Here is a 17,473-nt window from a genome sequence, read left to right on the forward strand (position 1 = left end):
AGAAAGCAAACAGCCAAGAAACTGAGGTAATATGGCACTGCGGAGTTCTATATTTATCCCCTATCAATGTCTTTCAGATCAAATTGGCTGAGTTTACAAATCAAAAGCTGATTTCTTTATTTATTTTTTTTAGCAGCCATCAGCTGCACTGCTGCAAATACCCAGGTTCCAGACATCAAGCTGCAAACTCCAAACATCCAGCTGTGTGCTTTCTGACTCTGATATCATCACCCATAATAGAGGGTCTGCATGCAAAACCGAGCTGACAGCCTTCGTGAAAACGCACACAGAAGAGCACACTACTCCCAGGGCCCAGCCAGCTTCTGAAGCCACATCTGCATAGAGTACTAGTGTCATGTCATGACAGGAAGGGACAGGCCACAGAGAAGCACAGGGCTTGGCTCTGCGGAGTCCCAGGGCTCGTTTTCATATAATTACATTTTGAGCTTCAGCTCCTCCTTAATAGATCACTAATGATTAATCCCAGAAAGTTTCAAAATTCAAATATCAAGGAAATTCTCTCTTTTGCCCTCCTATATATCAGTATAATTATCAATTACATTTTATACATGCATATTCACACTTTCAAATAACATATGAATCATACATATATATGATAAATGCATACGTGTGTGTGTGTGTGTGTGTGCGTGCGCACATGAATCTGACTCCTTACTCAGCAGGGAGCCTGCTTCTCTTTCTGCCTGTCACTCCTCCTCCTTGTGTTCACTGTTTAGTTCTCTTTCTCTATGACAAATAAAAATAAATAAAATCATACACACATACACACACACACACACACTCAGTTTCCACTATCAAATGAGGTTTTATTTGTTTGTTTCTTTGTTTTCTAGAGGAAGAGAGAAAATGTACATGCAGGGAAGGGAGGGGCAGAAAGAGAATCTTTAGCAGGCTCCATGTTGGGCTCAATGGGGGACTCACTTTCATGACCTTGAGATCATGCCCTGAGCTAAACTCAAGAGGTTTAACAATTTATAGACACTTAACCGATTGAGCCACCCAGACACCCCTCAACTAACTTCTTGCTATAAGCCAGGGCCTATGCTAAGTGTCTTGCTTTTACCTTGATAGATAGATAGATAGATAGATAGATATGCAATTTATAGTTGGCATCAGTTTATGTAATACTTTATTGGATCGCTATCACTTTATGATGGATTCAGGTTAATAGATTAATTTTTCAACTCTCAATTTGCATTTCGATCTTAAGCAGAGAAGATAATAAGCATAGACGCTGCCTGGGGGATGGTATCTTTTGTGTGTAGGGCATGGTACAAGAGATGCTGTGACCAGTTGATGTTGCTCTGAACAACTAACTCTTAGGTATCTAACAGAAAACTGAGGGAGATGATGAGATAAGTTTCCCAGCTATAGGAAGAGGCCATATGACATCAGTACAGATCTGAGAGTGTCGGGGAAGTAATGGCATGGGGACATTGCCATGTGTTGTACACTCAGCAGTCTTAGCTCCTGGCTCTCTAGCAACAAACACTACCATGTTTTGGGAAGAGCCCTCTTCCACTGTGGAAGCCAGGTGTTTGGAACTAGGCAGTCTGTCCTGTTGCCCAAATGTGATCCCTATATTGCTACCAAGAGTAACTTTCTCAGTGAATATTTGAGGTCGTACCTCAGGGCTAGTCTAAGCCTGTTGGGCCCTGTAGAACTTTTTTCTGAAAGAGATCTTATAAATTCACTTATTCTTGGAGAGATCCTCAGACTCTCTTTTCTGTCAGTTATAGTCTCTGTATCGAGGGGAAAGGCCGAATATAAATATAAAAATATAAATATAAATGTATATCTCCATATTTATACGCATATAGATAACATGAAAAGATTAGATAGAATATAGGCATACAATTTACAGTTGGCATCTATAGATAGACTATAGATAGATTATGTATTTGTATCCATGTCTCCTTTTATTCTTAATTGTGAAATTAGAGACATTTCTCAAACCCTCATCAGATCTCACATGGGCTGTGCAGCTACACCAGCTTTCCTAGAAGAAAGGATCCCATGAATCTGTATCCCTTGTAAACCAAATCCTATTTTAAGTGAAGGGAGTAGAACTTTCTCGTTAAAGGATCTGTGGTGAATCCTCTGTAAAGTTTATTATTATTAAATTCCTACTAGAAAAGCAGAGATCTGATTATTCTTTCATCTCTACCTTGAGATTTTCTTGTATCGAGGATCTTGTATATTAAAATGTGCTCAAACAGAGATGTGGTATAAGTGGTAGCTGCTGTCTATTGAGAACTTGCTATGTTCTAACAACCTTACACATATTTGCTTATTTAATACTCACAGTAACCCTGTAAAGTAGTATCATGTGCCCCATTTGACAGAGAAGGAATCTGAAGCACCAAGAAGGGAATCATCAGCCATCGGTCCTCTGGGGCCAACTGAGGGTTCGGGACCTGCCCCCTGCCGGTGGTGCTGACAACCATGATCAGCTCTTCCGTATAACTTCAGACCGTCAGGAGCTACGCTGTGTGGATAAATCAATACTGTTACCGTGTTTGGATATGCTTTGTAACACTGATTGTCTCGTCCTGTTGCTGTCAGTGTTGCTATCTCGATTCCATGTGCATCTCATGTGTTCCCGGCCTGATCCAGTAGTCCGGAGTGTATTGGTGCTCTAGCATGGACTCCTCAAAACCATTTGCTCTGGGTCACAGGGACCTTGGTGCTATGGGACAGTAACCACACCTCTGTCACGTTGCTCTTGCCCTCCTTCCAACCTCCCAGCCTCTGAACAAAACCATGCTGGTCAACTCCTAAAAACGGACCCGGGGGACACCTGCTAGCCAGTCTTGGAAATAGCTGTCCCTGAAGCCCAGGCTGAGTTACAGGAGCATCCTGATGAGAACAGACAGGAAAAGAAAGCAGTGGCATGAGTACTGGTCTAGGACTAAACTAGTCACAGCCCTTAAATTTAAATTAAAAAACAAATTCCAACTCTCAAATTTTGGAATTCTGTGTTCTGCATTTTTTTTTCGGTTTCTGAGGCCCCATGATTTTTATCTCAGCTGGTATATATGCCATAAAAATATTAAGTAAGGAGACAGCTGTGTCCTCTCCTCTCCAATAGCTACAGCTGTTCTTCTGACAAGCTTATTCTTGGGTGCAATAAAAATGATAATTGTGGCTATTATTATTTTCAGTTATAAAGGTCTTTTAACACCCCATCTATGAACTTAGAGACTTGGGATTTACTTTTCCAAGTAAGTATTACTTATCCCGGGCAGTTTTTGTCCTGTGATTGGTTATAAATTGCTGATCGAAACCCCTTTGGGTAAGATGAGACTCCTTTGGGGACCGAGTTGCAGGTGTAAGCCCATTTCCAACTCGCTTCCTTTCCTTGCTTGGGTTGTCAGATTCCACCTCATGAAATAGCTGTGCTCCGAAGAAGTTGGCTGTAAGACAAACCCTGTTAGATAAATCATACGTCCTCATTGATCTACATTTTTAAATTAAGAATGCATTCCTCTGAGGAAATAATTGGCCCCAAGACTAAATATAAATTATACTAAACACTCAATAAACCTTTTAAAATCACATATTTAAAGAAAGCCTGTTTTGTTAGAACACTAATAGTGATGATCCTTTTTAAAGATCCTTTTTAAAGAATTACAAATATCGTGCTAAGAACAATTACCAGAAGTGACACCACCTTGGGAATAGAGCCACAGAAAGATTAGCTGAGCAACAGGGAGCTCCCAACATTTTTCTTTCTGTCTTTTTATTTGAACTCAGCATATAGTTTTTGTTTTTGTTTTTGTTTTTTTTAAGATTTTATTTCTTTACTTGAGAGAGAAAGGATGAGAAACAGAGAGAGAGAGAGCAGGAGAGAGGGGAGAGTCAGAGGGAGAAGCAGACTCCCTGGTGTGCAGGAACTTGATCCCAGGGCTCCAGGATCATGACCTGAGCTGACAGCAGTTGCTTAAGCAACTGAGCCACCCAGGTACCCTTAGCCTGTAGTTCTACAGTTGTGCAATTCATTAATAAGAAGCTGACAAACTTTAGATTATGTAAACTACTTTCCTAGGTGCCTTGAAAGCCAGAGTTACCGAAGATTGGTCCCCGCCACCAGGATTTCATTTCCATTGGAAAATCAGACCAGTGCAAACAGCATAAAACAACTGGCCAACAGAAAGTGCTATTGTAGTTGCAGGGGCAGTGGGCTGGACATCAGGAAACCTGGGGGTTTTCCATCAGTAACCAGATGTGGACTCCCCTGCACTGCAGTTTCCCACATTAAGATACAAAGATGTAATGATACTGCTAACTCCCATTCGTGGCTGTATGTGGCAATTTCCTAGTAAAATAAAAACTCATTCCTGAAGATTCTGACTTAATAGGTGTGGGTGGGATCGAGAAACCTATATTTAAACAGCTATTCTAGGGAATTCTACTGAAGTCAGACTATGTCCTAATATAGCAACTATGGAGTTATATATAACCATTAATGTCTCTTTAAGCTCTCGCATTTAATTCCCTTCTGGTTTTTAAAGCCTAAAGGGGCTCTGCATGGAACAAGAGTGCAGGAGAGTCACAGGCATTGACAGGAGACAGAAGGGCATTTGCGAGTTTCCTAAGGCCACCATAACAAAGTAGCCCACACTAGATGGCATAAATAACACAGGTGCATTATCTCACTGTTCTGAAAGCTAGAAGTCCAAACCCCAGGTGTCTGCTGGTTCATGTGCTCTCTGAGAGCCGCAGGGGAGAATTTACATTGCCTCCTTCAGCTTCTGTGATTTGCCAGCAATCCCTGGCTTTCTTTGGATTGTAGAGTCATCACTGTGGTCCCATGGCCATCTTCTCCCTGTATATCTTCACACAGTCTTCCCTCTGTGCCTGTCTGTGTCCAAATTCCTCCTTTGTGTGAAGATACCAGTCACACAGGATTGACCCACCCTCATTTTAATTTGATTACTTTTATAAAGACTCTGTTTCCAAATAAGGTCACACTGTGCAGTGCTGATGATCAGGGCCACAGCAGATCTTCTGGGGGACACAATTCAATCCATATCAGGGAGTTTTCAGGGAAGAATTAGAATTTGAAAGCAAGGTGGTGTCTGCCTTGGTGACAGAAAGAACATAGCTCTCTGAGTGATGGATGCAATCTGTACAAAAGGAACGATGATGTTGGTCCAAGATGAAAAATATCAGGGCCAGGCTTGAAAGCTGTGGTGGCAGCGGTAGGGACCATGGTGGTGACAGAGCTAACACCTGCAGAAATTTATCACGTGCCTTTCACTGCCCCAACCACGTGGCATGTGCATTCCATCCTCAAAGGACTGCTCGAGCTAACGATATTCTGAGTTGTGGAGAGGAAGCAATCGTGGCACAGAGGAGTGGCATAAGTCAACTCCTCAGGAAGCTTCAGGTAGAGGATCAGGTTTGTCTGATGCCAAGCTTTTCCTTTTTCTCAGGATGACCTGCTGCCTTCCTCATGGCAGAGGTGCGAAATGAGCTGGCATGAGTCGATCAGGCTACTTGTTGAAGGGTTTCCTTCCATAAAGCAGTGGGATTTGTGTTTGATGTTACAAAAAGCAGGGAGCCATTTTTAGTGTCTGGAGAGGTGTGACATGATGGAGGGGGTGTTTTAGGAAGACGAACGTGCCATTTCCACTAAGGGATGTGTTTTCTTTGGAAAAGAAAGACTTACAAATGAGAAGCTATTGACCATGAAGGGTTTCTTTTCATAGGATTTTATCAAGTGATTTGCTTCTTTCCCCGCTCGTAGCTCTTAACCAAGAATTTCCTTTAGCACTTTAAATGCACTTTAAAATATGCTCTGCTTATCTGTCCCCCCCCGCCAATATTTTTCTAAGTTCCTCATATGAGTGATAAAGCATTGATCATTTATAGCCAGAGCACAATTGCTGTTTCAAAGAAAACTCTCCTTGAATCATTAACTCTATAAATTCAATCATCAACTCTGTAAATTTCAGTTCAGGGCTTTTTTTTTTTTATTGTTGTTGTTTAATTCTTCATTTGTTTTAAGTAGCAAGTATAGGAATTTCGTTTCTGGTGGTTGAGAGTTTAATTTGTTACATTGCTAATCTTTTTCTCTGTTTTTCTTCTACATGGTTCTCCTACAGAAAAAAAAAAATGTAAGGATAAAGGGGAAAATAATAACAGTGAAACCTAAAATGTATAAAGCATTTTACTATATAAATTACTCTTCTTGTGACTTACCCAATTTAATCAGAAAGTAGACATGTAACAATTGGTGAATAGTACAGTGATTGTGGTTTCTCTATAATTCTACATTTGGTCTGGAGAACATATGATAGTAAAATTAAGCCTCATTGCTTTTTGCAGGATGACTTAAGTGTAAATCCCTTCCCTCTGGTAATAGAAATCTGGATCGATGGAGAACATACGGCTTCTCCAAATCTTAAGCCATTGCTTTTCTACATAAGTTTGCCTGATATTCATGTATAAAATTAAACATACACTAATACACCTGTCCCCACTTGATGAATTCTTGATTGTGATTACCCTAACATTTATGTGCTTGCATTTGAGTCTGTAATCCCCCAGACTTTCTTCTCTTTTGGATGCCCATATAACAAGCTCATCCAAACTGGGTCCTTATCAATCTTGCTGTGGTCACACAAGAACATACGTGAATGGTGAAATTAAAGTGTATGTATGGCCTCTGGCTGGAAGTAAGGATAAGAGATGCAGAGATCCCCTGTGTCCTTTAGTTTCCTTGCTTTGGTGGTATAGTACACAGCCTCCCAGGAGATGTGAGTTCCTACCAACACTGCTCTGACACTAGAGCTCAGTCCAGAAACAGCTGTCCAGAGCTAATTTATTTCCTAATGCTATGGCACTGTTAATTTATAAATTACATTGGTAATTTGAGCTATTATTAATTTCAGATGGTGTAGGGCAAGCCTAATTAAAATATGACACCAATTGCCACACATATGTACCAAGGACTACCATTTAAAATTAATGGGAATATTAAGTGTGACACTAGTCTCTGAGATACTTTGCACAGTAATTATAGCATTCTAGCTGGGAAAGATCTGGCAAATGTAGGCTTGAGGTTGGAGAAAATAAACAATGACAACATAGAAGGAAACACACCTTCTTCATGTCAACCTTCTCTTTTTATTCCCTGCACTCTTCCTCAAGTCAAGGTTAGTGCTTCTTTCCCTAAAGATGCTTACAAAACAGTAACAAGAAAGCTATTGTTCATTAGCAGTTTCTTACTTGCCGGGACTGTGAGTCTTTGTGGGTTAATGTTGATTGCCCTCTTCGTAGCCTGGACTTCTGGGCTCTGTTTTCCACTTATTAATGTGTTCCTGGTTCTTGTTGTGATTTTTGGTTGCTTACTGTAACAGATATGGGCTGTCATTTTGCTCTCATGTAGATAGTATTGGCAAGAGAGTGTCTACCCATGTTTAGTGTGGGTTCCACGTGGCATGAAGAAGTATGAGGAAATGCTTAGGTTGGGCTTGTTACTGGATGGTGGCCCAGACTTCCAAGTAGTGGCGACAGGGATGGGAAGGTAGTGCCCGTAATTGACAAGATAGTCATTTCTAATTGTTGTTATTGTTATTTCTACTGTTATCTTGACAAGGATGGTGACCTTAGTGATGTCATGGAACAAACACAATGGGAACTTTACATACCATATCTATTTTTCTTTGTATTATATTAGTGTCTTACTATTGTCATTTTCGTGCTTTAGATCTGCAGATCCATGTGGCATTATGGGGGGGGTCTTATCATCAGAGAAAAATGCTCCTTTCTTTCCTTTACTCATGTGGATCACTCATGTTAAAATAGTTTCACTCCACCTGAGTCTGGCTTCCCAGCAGATTACAGGCTTACTTCCTAAAGCAACAGGTTTGCAACCTGTGAGAGTTTTCAGATTGCTTTTGTGTATATGCATGTTTTTCTTGGTTACCCCCAAACAACGCTAGAACTGTAGGTACAACATGCCTGTGAAATGTCTCTCAGTTGCCTGGGACAGTCTCAACACATGCTTTAATTGTCCCAGAGTAACTATTAATAGTACCCCTCTTGCCCTTAAAAGTATCCCTGTTTACATAATAAAATATATCATCAAACTCTCTTTACTTAACAGAGAACGCAGAGTAATGCTGGGATGTAAGCAGTTCCTTTTGTTTTCCCTTGCCTTTTCGTAAGTAGGCTGACGTTCATGGTGACTAAGGGAGAGAACTGTGAAATCAGTCTTCCAGGCTTTAGCCTTGCTGTTTCCATAAGACAATGCGCATGGTTAGTGCTCAAGTAGGAAGCCAGCAGGTTAAGAGTTGTCTTTTATTCATAATTTTTCAACAGAGAAAACATGTCTCACGTTTAAGACATGTCATGAAACGTGTCACGGTTAAGACACGACATGTTAAGATTTGCCACCATGTCTTCTTGCTCTTGACTTTCTTCTGTATTTGTGGTTGAAGTCCGGTGTCCTTTTTGTTGGTTTGTCTTCAGGATCTTCTATACGAGAGTTCTAGCAGATCAAAATTTAGAAAACTCATCTTTGCTTATTTTATTAAGTGTCTAAATCTAAAAGCCGGAGTTTAAATTTATTTTGTCAGTGTTGCCACTGCCTTCTGTGGCTCATGTGTGTGTAACTGTTAGTGTGGTATTTTTAATTGACTTATGGTCTGGGATGCAATGATCAGATCTAGACTTCAAGGTTCAGCCTTAGTGATACCTTGGAATCAGAAAGATTAATATTCATGTATGGTGCCTAACTTAGATCCCAGAGTCCCACCGCTTGGTAAGATTCGGGCCGTGTAAATGTCAATTATTAATCACTTATTGAGGACTCGTAATTCCCCAGGCTCTGTGTTCAGTCTAGGTAGGAGCACAAACATTTCAGCTGCTCTACTAGGAAACTAAAGGAAAGTTGATGATGGAAGCAGTAGAAGGGCGGGGGGGGGGGTAGGAGAATGGGCATGGTTCTCAAGAATCGGAACTTGGAAATGGCACAATTCTCTGAAGACATAACCATTTTATACTTGTTTTCTAAGTTTATACCTTTGGTGTTTTGTTTTGTGTTGTTTTCTCACCGTACCTTCTCCTGCAGCTGTGGGCTTTGTGAGTGAAGACGAGTACCTGGAAATCCAGGGCATCACACGGGAGCAGTCGGGGGACTATGAGTGCAGTGCATCCAATGATGTGGCCGCACCGGTGGTCCGGAGAGTAAAGGTCACCGTGAACTGTAAGTGGTCTCAGGAACCCCCACTCTGTGCGTGTGAAGCTGGCTGCTGTCATGACCACAGCAAAGAGCTGGATCACAGAGCCAGAGGCTGACTCAGGATGGGAACTAGTGCCATGTCATTGTCCATTCTCTGCTTTCAAGAGGAGTAATTCCAAGTTCTAGTTTTAAAAAAGTTGCCGCTGAAAGTAATTTAATATAATCCCGAACTTGACTTATATTCCTGGAAGATCATTAAATGGCCTTCAATGTACAATTTATAGAAATGCATCTTTGAATCCCAACTTTTCCCATACTTTGCTCATAATGTTTCCTAGCTCTTTCCTCTTTAGCCCAGTCATGTCCATAGTGGGGTGCAAAAATACCCTGTGTATAAGGGAAATCTATGATACGTTTATGGAAATTTATTGTACATATTTATGGTATACTTATGTGATCTTATACTTCTGCTATTACATATGTTGATGTACAAAGTGCACATTCATAATTTAAATATAAATAAACATACACATATTAGAGGATGCATCTCAGAACCTGATTTTGACTAACAGAGATACAGAATCTGACTAGACCCTCATTCTCTCTTATCAACCACTCAGATTCTCTCTGACATTGACCCTCCTCCACTTCCCCACCTGTGTCTCATGTTCTCTCCTCTTGATTCCTTATAGTATGCATTGAGTAGTTCCATAGGACTTTTGAAAGTTTTCTCTGCTGTGCTCATTTCAGGAAGTCTTACAACAGGATAGAACCCAAGAACTAACCTAGCAGACAAGAAGCGTTTTCTTTTCAAAACTTTGGGGTGGAAGTGTGGGAAGACTATTGTGTCTTGGTGGTTATTCATTCTTTAATGTTTTGCTTTCTGTTACAATTTGGACCTACTTAATGCACAGCACTTTAGGAAGCAAGCGGATAGGTATAAAAATGCTACCATTCTTAAACCAGAATGTGGACCACCAGCTTGTTAAAGGGATTCGAAATTAATAAAAATTAACCTGGAAAGTAAGGGGATGGGAACAAAGGGAGAACCTATTTAGGACAGTAAGTGAAAGCTAGGGATAAACGAACACCAGAAATATATACTTCAAGGAGGGTAGACGCAGGTGCAGAATTTGGCTTTGAGTTGTGAAATCAAAATGGGGAGACATCATCTGCTTTAAGGTTTATGTCCATAAGATGAAAGCAAACCTGTTGCTTGGGAAAAACACTGCTTTTCCTGGTACTGAGACCCAAGAGAAATTTCTCTTTAGTGTCTCCACAAATAGATCACTTTGAGATATTGTCAACAATGTCACACATGGTACTTCTGCAATAAATAGAATGCCAAGTTTATTATGGCTGTTTTTCATAATGCATTTCCATGTAAACTGTTGGAATTGCCAAGGGTAGTTAGGTAAAGACTTCAAATGAATGCAGGCCAGGTTTATAGGTCTAGTCTGGTCTGGCTGGATTTGAGGATCCATTTTAGGATGTTTGAAAGAATGGCTGATCTGTCTATGCTTCAGGCAATTCTCCATGAATATTATTTCTTGCAACTGAGCTTTTGATGGGAACTGAATGGTTTGAGGTTATAGAGTCTGGCAAGAACCTGGTGTGCAGAAATTCTATAAGGCTGATTAAAGGCATGTAGGGTTGATGGGCTGGCATTCTCCTATGAAAGTTAAAAAGTTTAAACAGGAAATATGCCTGAATACCTGCTCATTCCACCTCCGCACAGAGGGGAACAGCACCCGTACATGCTAGGAAGACAAGGTTTTCCTTAGCAGCGTGTTGAGTGGTTTCACACTCTGGCTCAATGCGTGTACAATTTGTCAGCTTGAGCAAGCAGAGGTAGAGCAGGGAGTAAACACTAAAACCAGTGAATTGGGCAGCCTGCCTCACTTTAGGATGCATTTTAAAATGCTACAGCACATTTTCTCTCTGCAGACCCGCCATACATTTCAGAAGCGAAGGGGACAGGCGTCCCCGTTGGACAGAAGGGAACACTGCAGTGCGAGGCCTCCGCTGTTCCCTCTGCAGAATTCCAGTGGTACAAGGATGAGAAAAGGTAACGACTCCCTCCCTGCCCGACCTGCCTCACCTGCCTCACCTGCCTCACCTGCCTCCACGTCGAAGAAAGGTTTTCTAGCTTCCCGTTTCCAGATGGTTATGCAGGCATTTCTGAACAATCTTCTTCTAGTTGCAACTGGTTATCAAGGTGGGGGAGTGGGGGCTATATTTTCTGATTAGTCATGATTTTCAGCTCTGTTTTTAACCTTTCCATACAGAGTTATTCCTCGCTAATCAACGGGCCTGAAACAAAACATTTTTTTTAGGAAAGCCAAATCTCAGAGAAGGCCACAGAAACATTGCAAGGCCTGTGATTTTTTTTTTTAAATAGGGCAAGAAAATAATGTGTTCTGCCTGAAGCTATTTTTAACACACTCTCAGACTTGCATTAAGAAACTGGGAATGTTCACGAGGTGTTGGGAGTGGCCAAGAAGTTGCAGGTCTCCAGTTCAGTTCTGGACACCGTCGGTGGCGGTGGATAAAGGAGTTCATGACCCGATTTAGCCCCCCCTTTGTGCCTGGGTTGTTCTTTCAAGGTAAAAGAAAAGAAAGGGGACTATCCCCTTCCCTCCCATTGTTGCAGCCATCATCGGGATCTCTGTTGTGATTCAGGGAGGACTGTCATTGCGAGGAGTTATCAAATGGCGAGTTAGCACAGGGTTCAGCAGCTCAGAACAGCCAGGCAACATGACAATTACTGTGATCAAAGAGCTATTTTAAGGTGGGCGAACAACGAATAAATGTGCAAGAGCTGTCCATGTTCAAAATGCTTTGATAAAAATGGGGAGGGGGTGGTGCATGTGCGTGAAGGAGGAAGGTGCTTTGGGGGCTGAAAAGCTGGAAAGAAAAACAGCCCAAGGGGGATTGCAAGAAGGGAACTTGGAGCAGGTCCAGGCCAGCCGTGACCCAGCTGTTGCCTGCACTACTTAGAACATCTCTTCCAGCATGCCTTGGGTGCCTTTCTTTATGAGGTCAGTCAGACACCAAAAGCTCGCCCCGTCTTGGAATCACATGACTCCATCGTCAGACTCATCCTGTCTTATCATAATCCTCCCAAATGAGAAGCAGTGCTTTTCAGTCCTGAAGTAAAAGACTGGCAGCATCTTGACAAGGTGTATCCTATTCATCTGGCCCATTTTAGAGATGAAAGACAGGAGGCAGAAGGAAGAAAAGCGAACACATGAAGAGATAAGAAGAAGTAGCTGGCTTTCCCCCTCCTAAGAACTCAGAATCATGCTGAAAGGAGTAACATTTTCCCAGTAAATAAGCATTTTTCTTGCAAGTCCTGCTCCCCTGGTCCCTCTGCCTTCCCACTGACGGCCCTCCTCTGTGGAAGTCTAGTATCAGAAAAGACTAACAAAAAACATGGAGCTCCACACCCAGTTCCTGAACCTTCAATTATCCAGGTCTTCCCTAATCAGATGCATCTTTTTTTTTTTTTTTTTTAATTCTTCATGGGAGAAAAAGATAAGTAAAAATGTAGGGGAAAGTGAGATTTTAAAATATGTGGAGGAAATATGTAGAGCTGTCCACAACAAAAATGACCAGTGGTGAGAAAAAATGTAAACACAGTCCTGCATTGCACCCTCTGTGTTGTAGGAGGGACTGCTGTATATGTATTATTTTCCAAGAAGAAAGCCCCGTCACGTTTCAGATCCCACCAGCCCTCCCCCCCGGCTCAGGCAGCCTTGATTCCTCTACTGTCCAAGTTCTCCTCATGGGGGCTCCTGTCTCCCCTTCAATTGATTCTGGTCAGTTTTCCATGTGCTCCTCATTTATTTATTTCCAGTGTTCTCCCACTGAGTGGAGTTGTCTGTCCTCCTGACACCCAGCTCAACAAGAACAGCTCTGGCTCTAAGGCCCTTGTTGCTGCCAGTCCTTCCTGTGCCACTGAGGCTGCCAGGCAACCTCCTCCAGGTGGCTCTCCCCTAAAGGAAAGAGCAGCTCTCCCCTAGCTCCATTCCTAGTAACATGAGTGGACTTCAGAGGCAAATCAAAGGAGTCCATGTGATGGGGACAGCGAGTTTTCTCAAAATTTGCAGTAGAAGCCTCTTTTGTCTACATCCTAGCACCACTCAACTGCACGCTACGGCCACTGTGTGTGTCATCAGTCAAAGGGAGAGGAAATAGACTGCAATACTTATTAAGATCCACCCGTCCGCGGGGACACATGAGCCAATGAAAAGCCTCCGGTTCATTAAAACTCTGGAGCCTGGGAGCAGTATGGGATGGGGAAATGTGATGTGTGACCACACAGAGAAGAGGCAAGTCTGTCGTCCCAGAAGCTGCAAAGTGCCGCAAAATGCTGCTCGCCACCCCACCCTGCTTTTAGCTAAAGACATTTCAGAGCTGTCAAGCAGGAACCTGATTCGGGTAAGTGTCTCTCCCCACTGCAGAGCTGAAATCTAATTCACAGCTTGGTTCTGATGTGAAGTCTTCCTCCCCAGCCCAGGAATGGCGTCAAAATGGCAAATGGGATCAATACACTTTGACGGGTTCTCCAGAACCTCCTGGTGGGTGGGCTTGCAGAACCTTCTTTGGACAGCACCCCCTAGAGGATCAATATCTACATAACAAGCTGGAAATAAAACAGCGTCCTCTGGCAGCACAGCCGGATGCCTCATTCCCTTCCTACAGTGCTCACATTTTAATGAAGTCCATGGACTCAGGCCAGTTCACTGCCCCTAGCTTATGAGAGAGAAAGGCTCCCACAGGAAAATCTACATAATGAAAAGCAAGCAACTTCCTCCAGCCAACCTTCTGACTTCCCAGGAGACAGATGTTGCGCAAGAACTGAAGCCAGAGCCTGACGTTCTCTTCGGATCGGGATTGGGGTGGCAGATTGAACTGTTCTATAGTCCTACAGAGACTATGTTTTCAGAGGACTACAAAGCACATGCCCTCTGTGCCAGAAGCATGTTGGGACCCAGAGACAGGCAGGAGGTCTTGATGTCTGACTCCACAGAAATTTAGTATATTGAAGAACATTTTTAGTTTATGGAGCATTTTCTCATCATCATCTTGCTGGGCTTCACTTCCTGTTCTGCCTCGAGTATTGTCTTTCTCAGTTTGATGACTCTGAAACCAGCCATTGGCCCCAATTTCTGTCCCTATGCCTTGACATTGTTTATTTCCTACATGCTCTGCCCCAGCCAAGCCCTAAACCATGTTCCCTGAGATCCTCCATTCAGAAGGATCCCTCCCCACCCCCAACATTTATCTTTCCCATAGTGTCGGCCCAGTCTCTGGGCAAGGAAGACAAATGATTTCAGGGAAAGTAAAAGGATGGCTTAAAGCCCATTCTCTGAAATAGGACATTCCAGAGTTTTTAAAAGGAAGAGGGTTGGTCTCATAACTTCCATGTAGACATGTAATGGTACTAAGAATTTTTGCTGACAGCTTCCTGAGATAGAGGATATGACCCCATCAGCCCCTAAGCGGTATTCTTCTGACCCTCTCCACCTGCCTAGTAGTGATATCTATGGCTCTAACAGGTATATCTGTTTTCCGCACTCACACTCTGTGGTCTTTCTTTAGTGGCCCCTACCACCAGTGCAAGCCATTGTGGCATATCGGACTGCTATTGTCCAGGCTCTATAGCGTCAGACTTAGGAATCTATAATCCTTTCCAGACTGAGTTATTATGCTATTCTGGGGAGACCACCTCTCCCAAGCCCTTCAGAGTACCCTGCTGGAAAAGTGATCCCTGATACTTATATTCTACTTACCAGCAAAAGTAAAGTATTATCTGCAGAATGCCTCAAGTTCGTAAGGGAAAATTTATTACCAAGGTGCTTGAAAACACTTTGTTCTTTCAAAGTCCTCAGGTTCTTCTCTTTGAAGATTGAGGTGTTGTTGTTGTTTTATTCTCTATGGTTACCATCTCCATCATCTTTATTAACCTTATCATCTACATCAATTAAGTCCACACTGGGAGTACCTACTGTCGAGTGTCACACACTAGTATACTGAATGTGTTGAAGGCATCTGCCTTCAGAGAGTTTAGTGAGTATCTGTGTAGTGCCAAGACTGTCTCCAGGCACATGCACAAAAGTAGAGAAATACAAGTACATATCCTTATGTGTGGACATGCATTAATTGAGTGGGGAGAAAAGTAGTCATCATGATGTCAATGGGGGCAATAAGAAGATCGTTAATTCCAGAGTCTGTCTTCCTCCTTTGAGAAAAATGTAACCATCTCCTTTTTTCTCCTTTTTTTGTCTCTCTCTTGTTGGTCTCAGACTGGTTGAAGGAAAGAAGGGGGTCAAAGTGGAAAACAGACCTTTTCTCTCAAAACTCATCTTCTTCAATGTCTCCGAGCATGACTATGGGAACTACACCTGTGTGGCCTCCAATAAGCTGGGCCACACCAATGCCAGCATTACGCTATTTGGTAAGACTGAGCCCTGAGCTGGGCAGTGAAAACAGGAAAGGGTCTCATGGGACAGAAAGAGTCAGAAAGAGCTGCAAGTGTGGGGTGGCTTGTGTGAAAGAATCAGGAGAAGCTAGGCATCGGTGAGTGAAATGGAAGAGGAGGGAGAATGAGAGAGAGGGGGGATAAAAGCTAGTGCATGGATGGGCATCGGTAGTAGGAAAAAAATGAGAAAGAATGTTCATGTTTCATTTGTAATGGGTAAACCCTGAAGCAGGAGGAAATGGTGTTGGGATGATGAAGTGACATTTAATTTTTTCTCTTCGAGAGCTCCTCAACTGACTAGGGATGGGGGGTTCTAGTTGGATTTAATAGCAAAGCACTCGGAGAGCAACATTTACTATTTCAAAACCTTGTTCACTAGGATGGTATAAGATGTTACCATTTCTTTTCCTGGCTGTTGGGACATAGAGATACTGAATTATATTTGTAAAAGTAGAATCATGGGCCTTGGGAATCCTGAAATTAGCTTCGGAGGGAGAATTCAGGAAGGAAACGGGGCTTTCCCCTCAGCTCCTCATTTGTGTCAATGGGTGTTGTCTGACTGGATTAAGATATATTTGTCCAGCCAAGCCACCATCCTGACAGAAGTCACATAGTCATTCATGCATTCATTCATTCAAATGGTTTATTGGAGGACTGATGTGGGTACAGCAAATTGCTCTGCATTCCTACATATCTGGCAAGTATACTGGTGCCAGAAGCAAGTCAAGAAAGCAAACAAACAAACTCCCTTGTAGATCCTAGATGTGTCAAACAATGGAAGTGAGCTGATGTGTAGGTCTACGTCATCTGCCAGGACTCCAGGTATCCAGGGATGACTTGCATCCCTTGGTAGAGGCAGATTCACCTGCAGGCCACAGAGTGAACTTCTGGTTGTTTTTGAGGGAAAATTCCTCCATACCCTCACAAGCTCAGGTAGCTTGGAATTTTTCAAATCCTTCCCTCTAGTTTCCCATGGTAGCAAGCACCCTTGAATATGATGGCAAGGGAAAGCAAAGAATTAGCAGATAATTAGTAAGAACATAAATTCCTTTTCCTCTGAGAACTCCCAGAAAATCTTACAGCGTCAATTACCTCACTCTCGCCCCCAGTCCCTACCACATCTCTCCACGGTCCATTGTATCCAGCCAGCCCCAACTAACCCACCTGTACAGCTCCATGGTCCCATCTCCGCTTCCAAATCACATTCGACCCCCACTTTTATCCAACACAGAAAACAAAGCTCAGCTTTATCCAAGGGGGCTGGGAAGAGGAAGGCTGCCCTTGATCCCAGAGCTGGTTGCTCAGAATGGGCAGAGCTGTGATTAGAGTGATTGATCTGTCTGACATCTCTCACACAGGGATAGTCATAATTGCCCCTCACATTTGTCAAGCCTTTTTGGCTTTCTGGCAGGTGTCTGTCTCCAGAAACAGAAGGGCCAGGATTATAAAGGAACAGACCCCTCCTTCCCTGGCCTTGCAAATCTCAGGCTCTCCTAGCGGTGCCGTCCACCCTCCCCAGGCCTGCCCTCCACCCACAGCAGCCCTCATTCCTGTAAGCAGTCTTCCTCCTCCTCCTCTGTCCTCCTTGCTCCTCTGATTTGGATGCATGACATGGTTTTGCAATTGGCTTTATCACTGCTGTCTAATTCCCTGGCCTCTTCCCCTTAAGCCATCTGAAGATGAGAACGGGGAGAAGGCACAAGCTTTGAGAGTGCAATAGCTGGCGTTTGTGGCAAGGAATGCAGTAAAGCATGTGCCATAAATCTGCTCTT

At 42.8% G+C, this 17,473-nt stretch overlaps 1 protein-coding gene across 8 annotated transcripts in view; it reads left to right on the top strand.

Moving 5' to 3' along the window:
- NTM (neurotrimin) overlaps positions 1-17,473 on the top strand; it is a 939,822-nt gene that overhangs the window by 908,955 nt on the left and 13,394 nt on the right. For all 8 annotated transcript variants that reach the window (XM_059185198.1, XM_059185255.1, XM_059185207.1 and 5 more), the window contains 3 exons: positions 9,104-9,238; positions 11,162-11,282; positions 15,526-15,677. In XM_059185198.1, coding sequence (XP_059041181.1) covers positions 9,104-9,238; positions 11,162-11,282; positions 15,526-15,677 — 408 coding nt within the window. The remainder of the gene's footprint in view (positions 1-9,103; positions 9,239-11,161; positions 11,283-15,525; positions 15,678-17,473) is intronic.

This window comes from Mustela lutreola, chromosome 1 (genome assembly GCF_030435805.1).
Source record: "Mustela lutreola isolate mMusLut2 chromosome 1, mMusLut2.pri, whole genome shotgun sequence".
NCBI lineage: Eukaryota > Metazoa > Chordata > Mammalia > Carnivora > Mustelidae > Mustela > Mustela lutreola.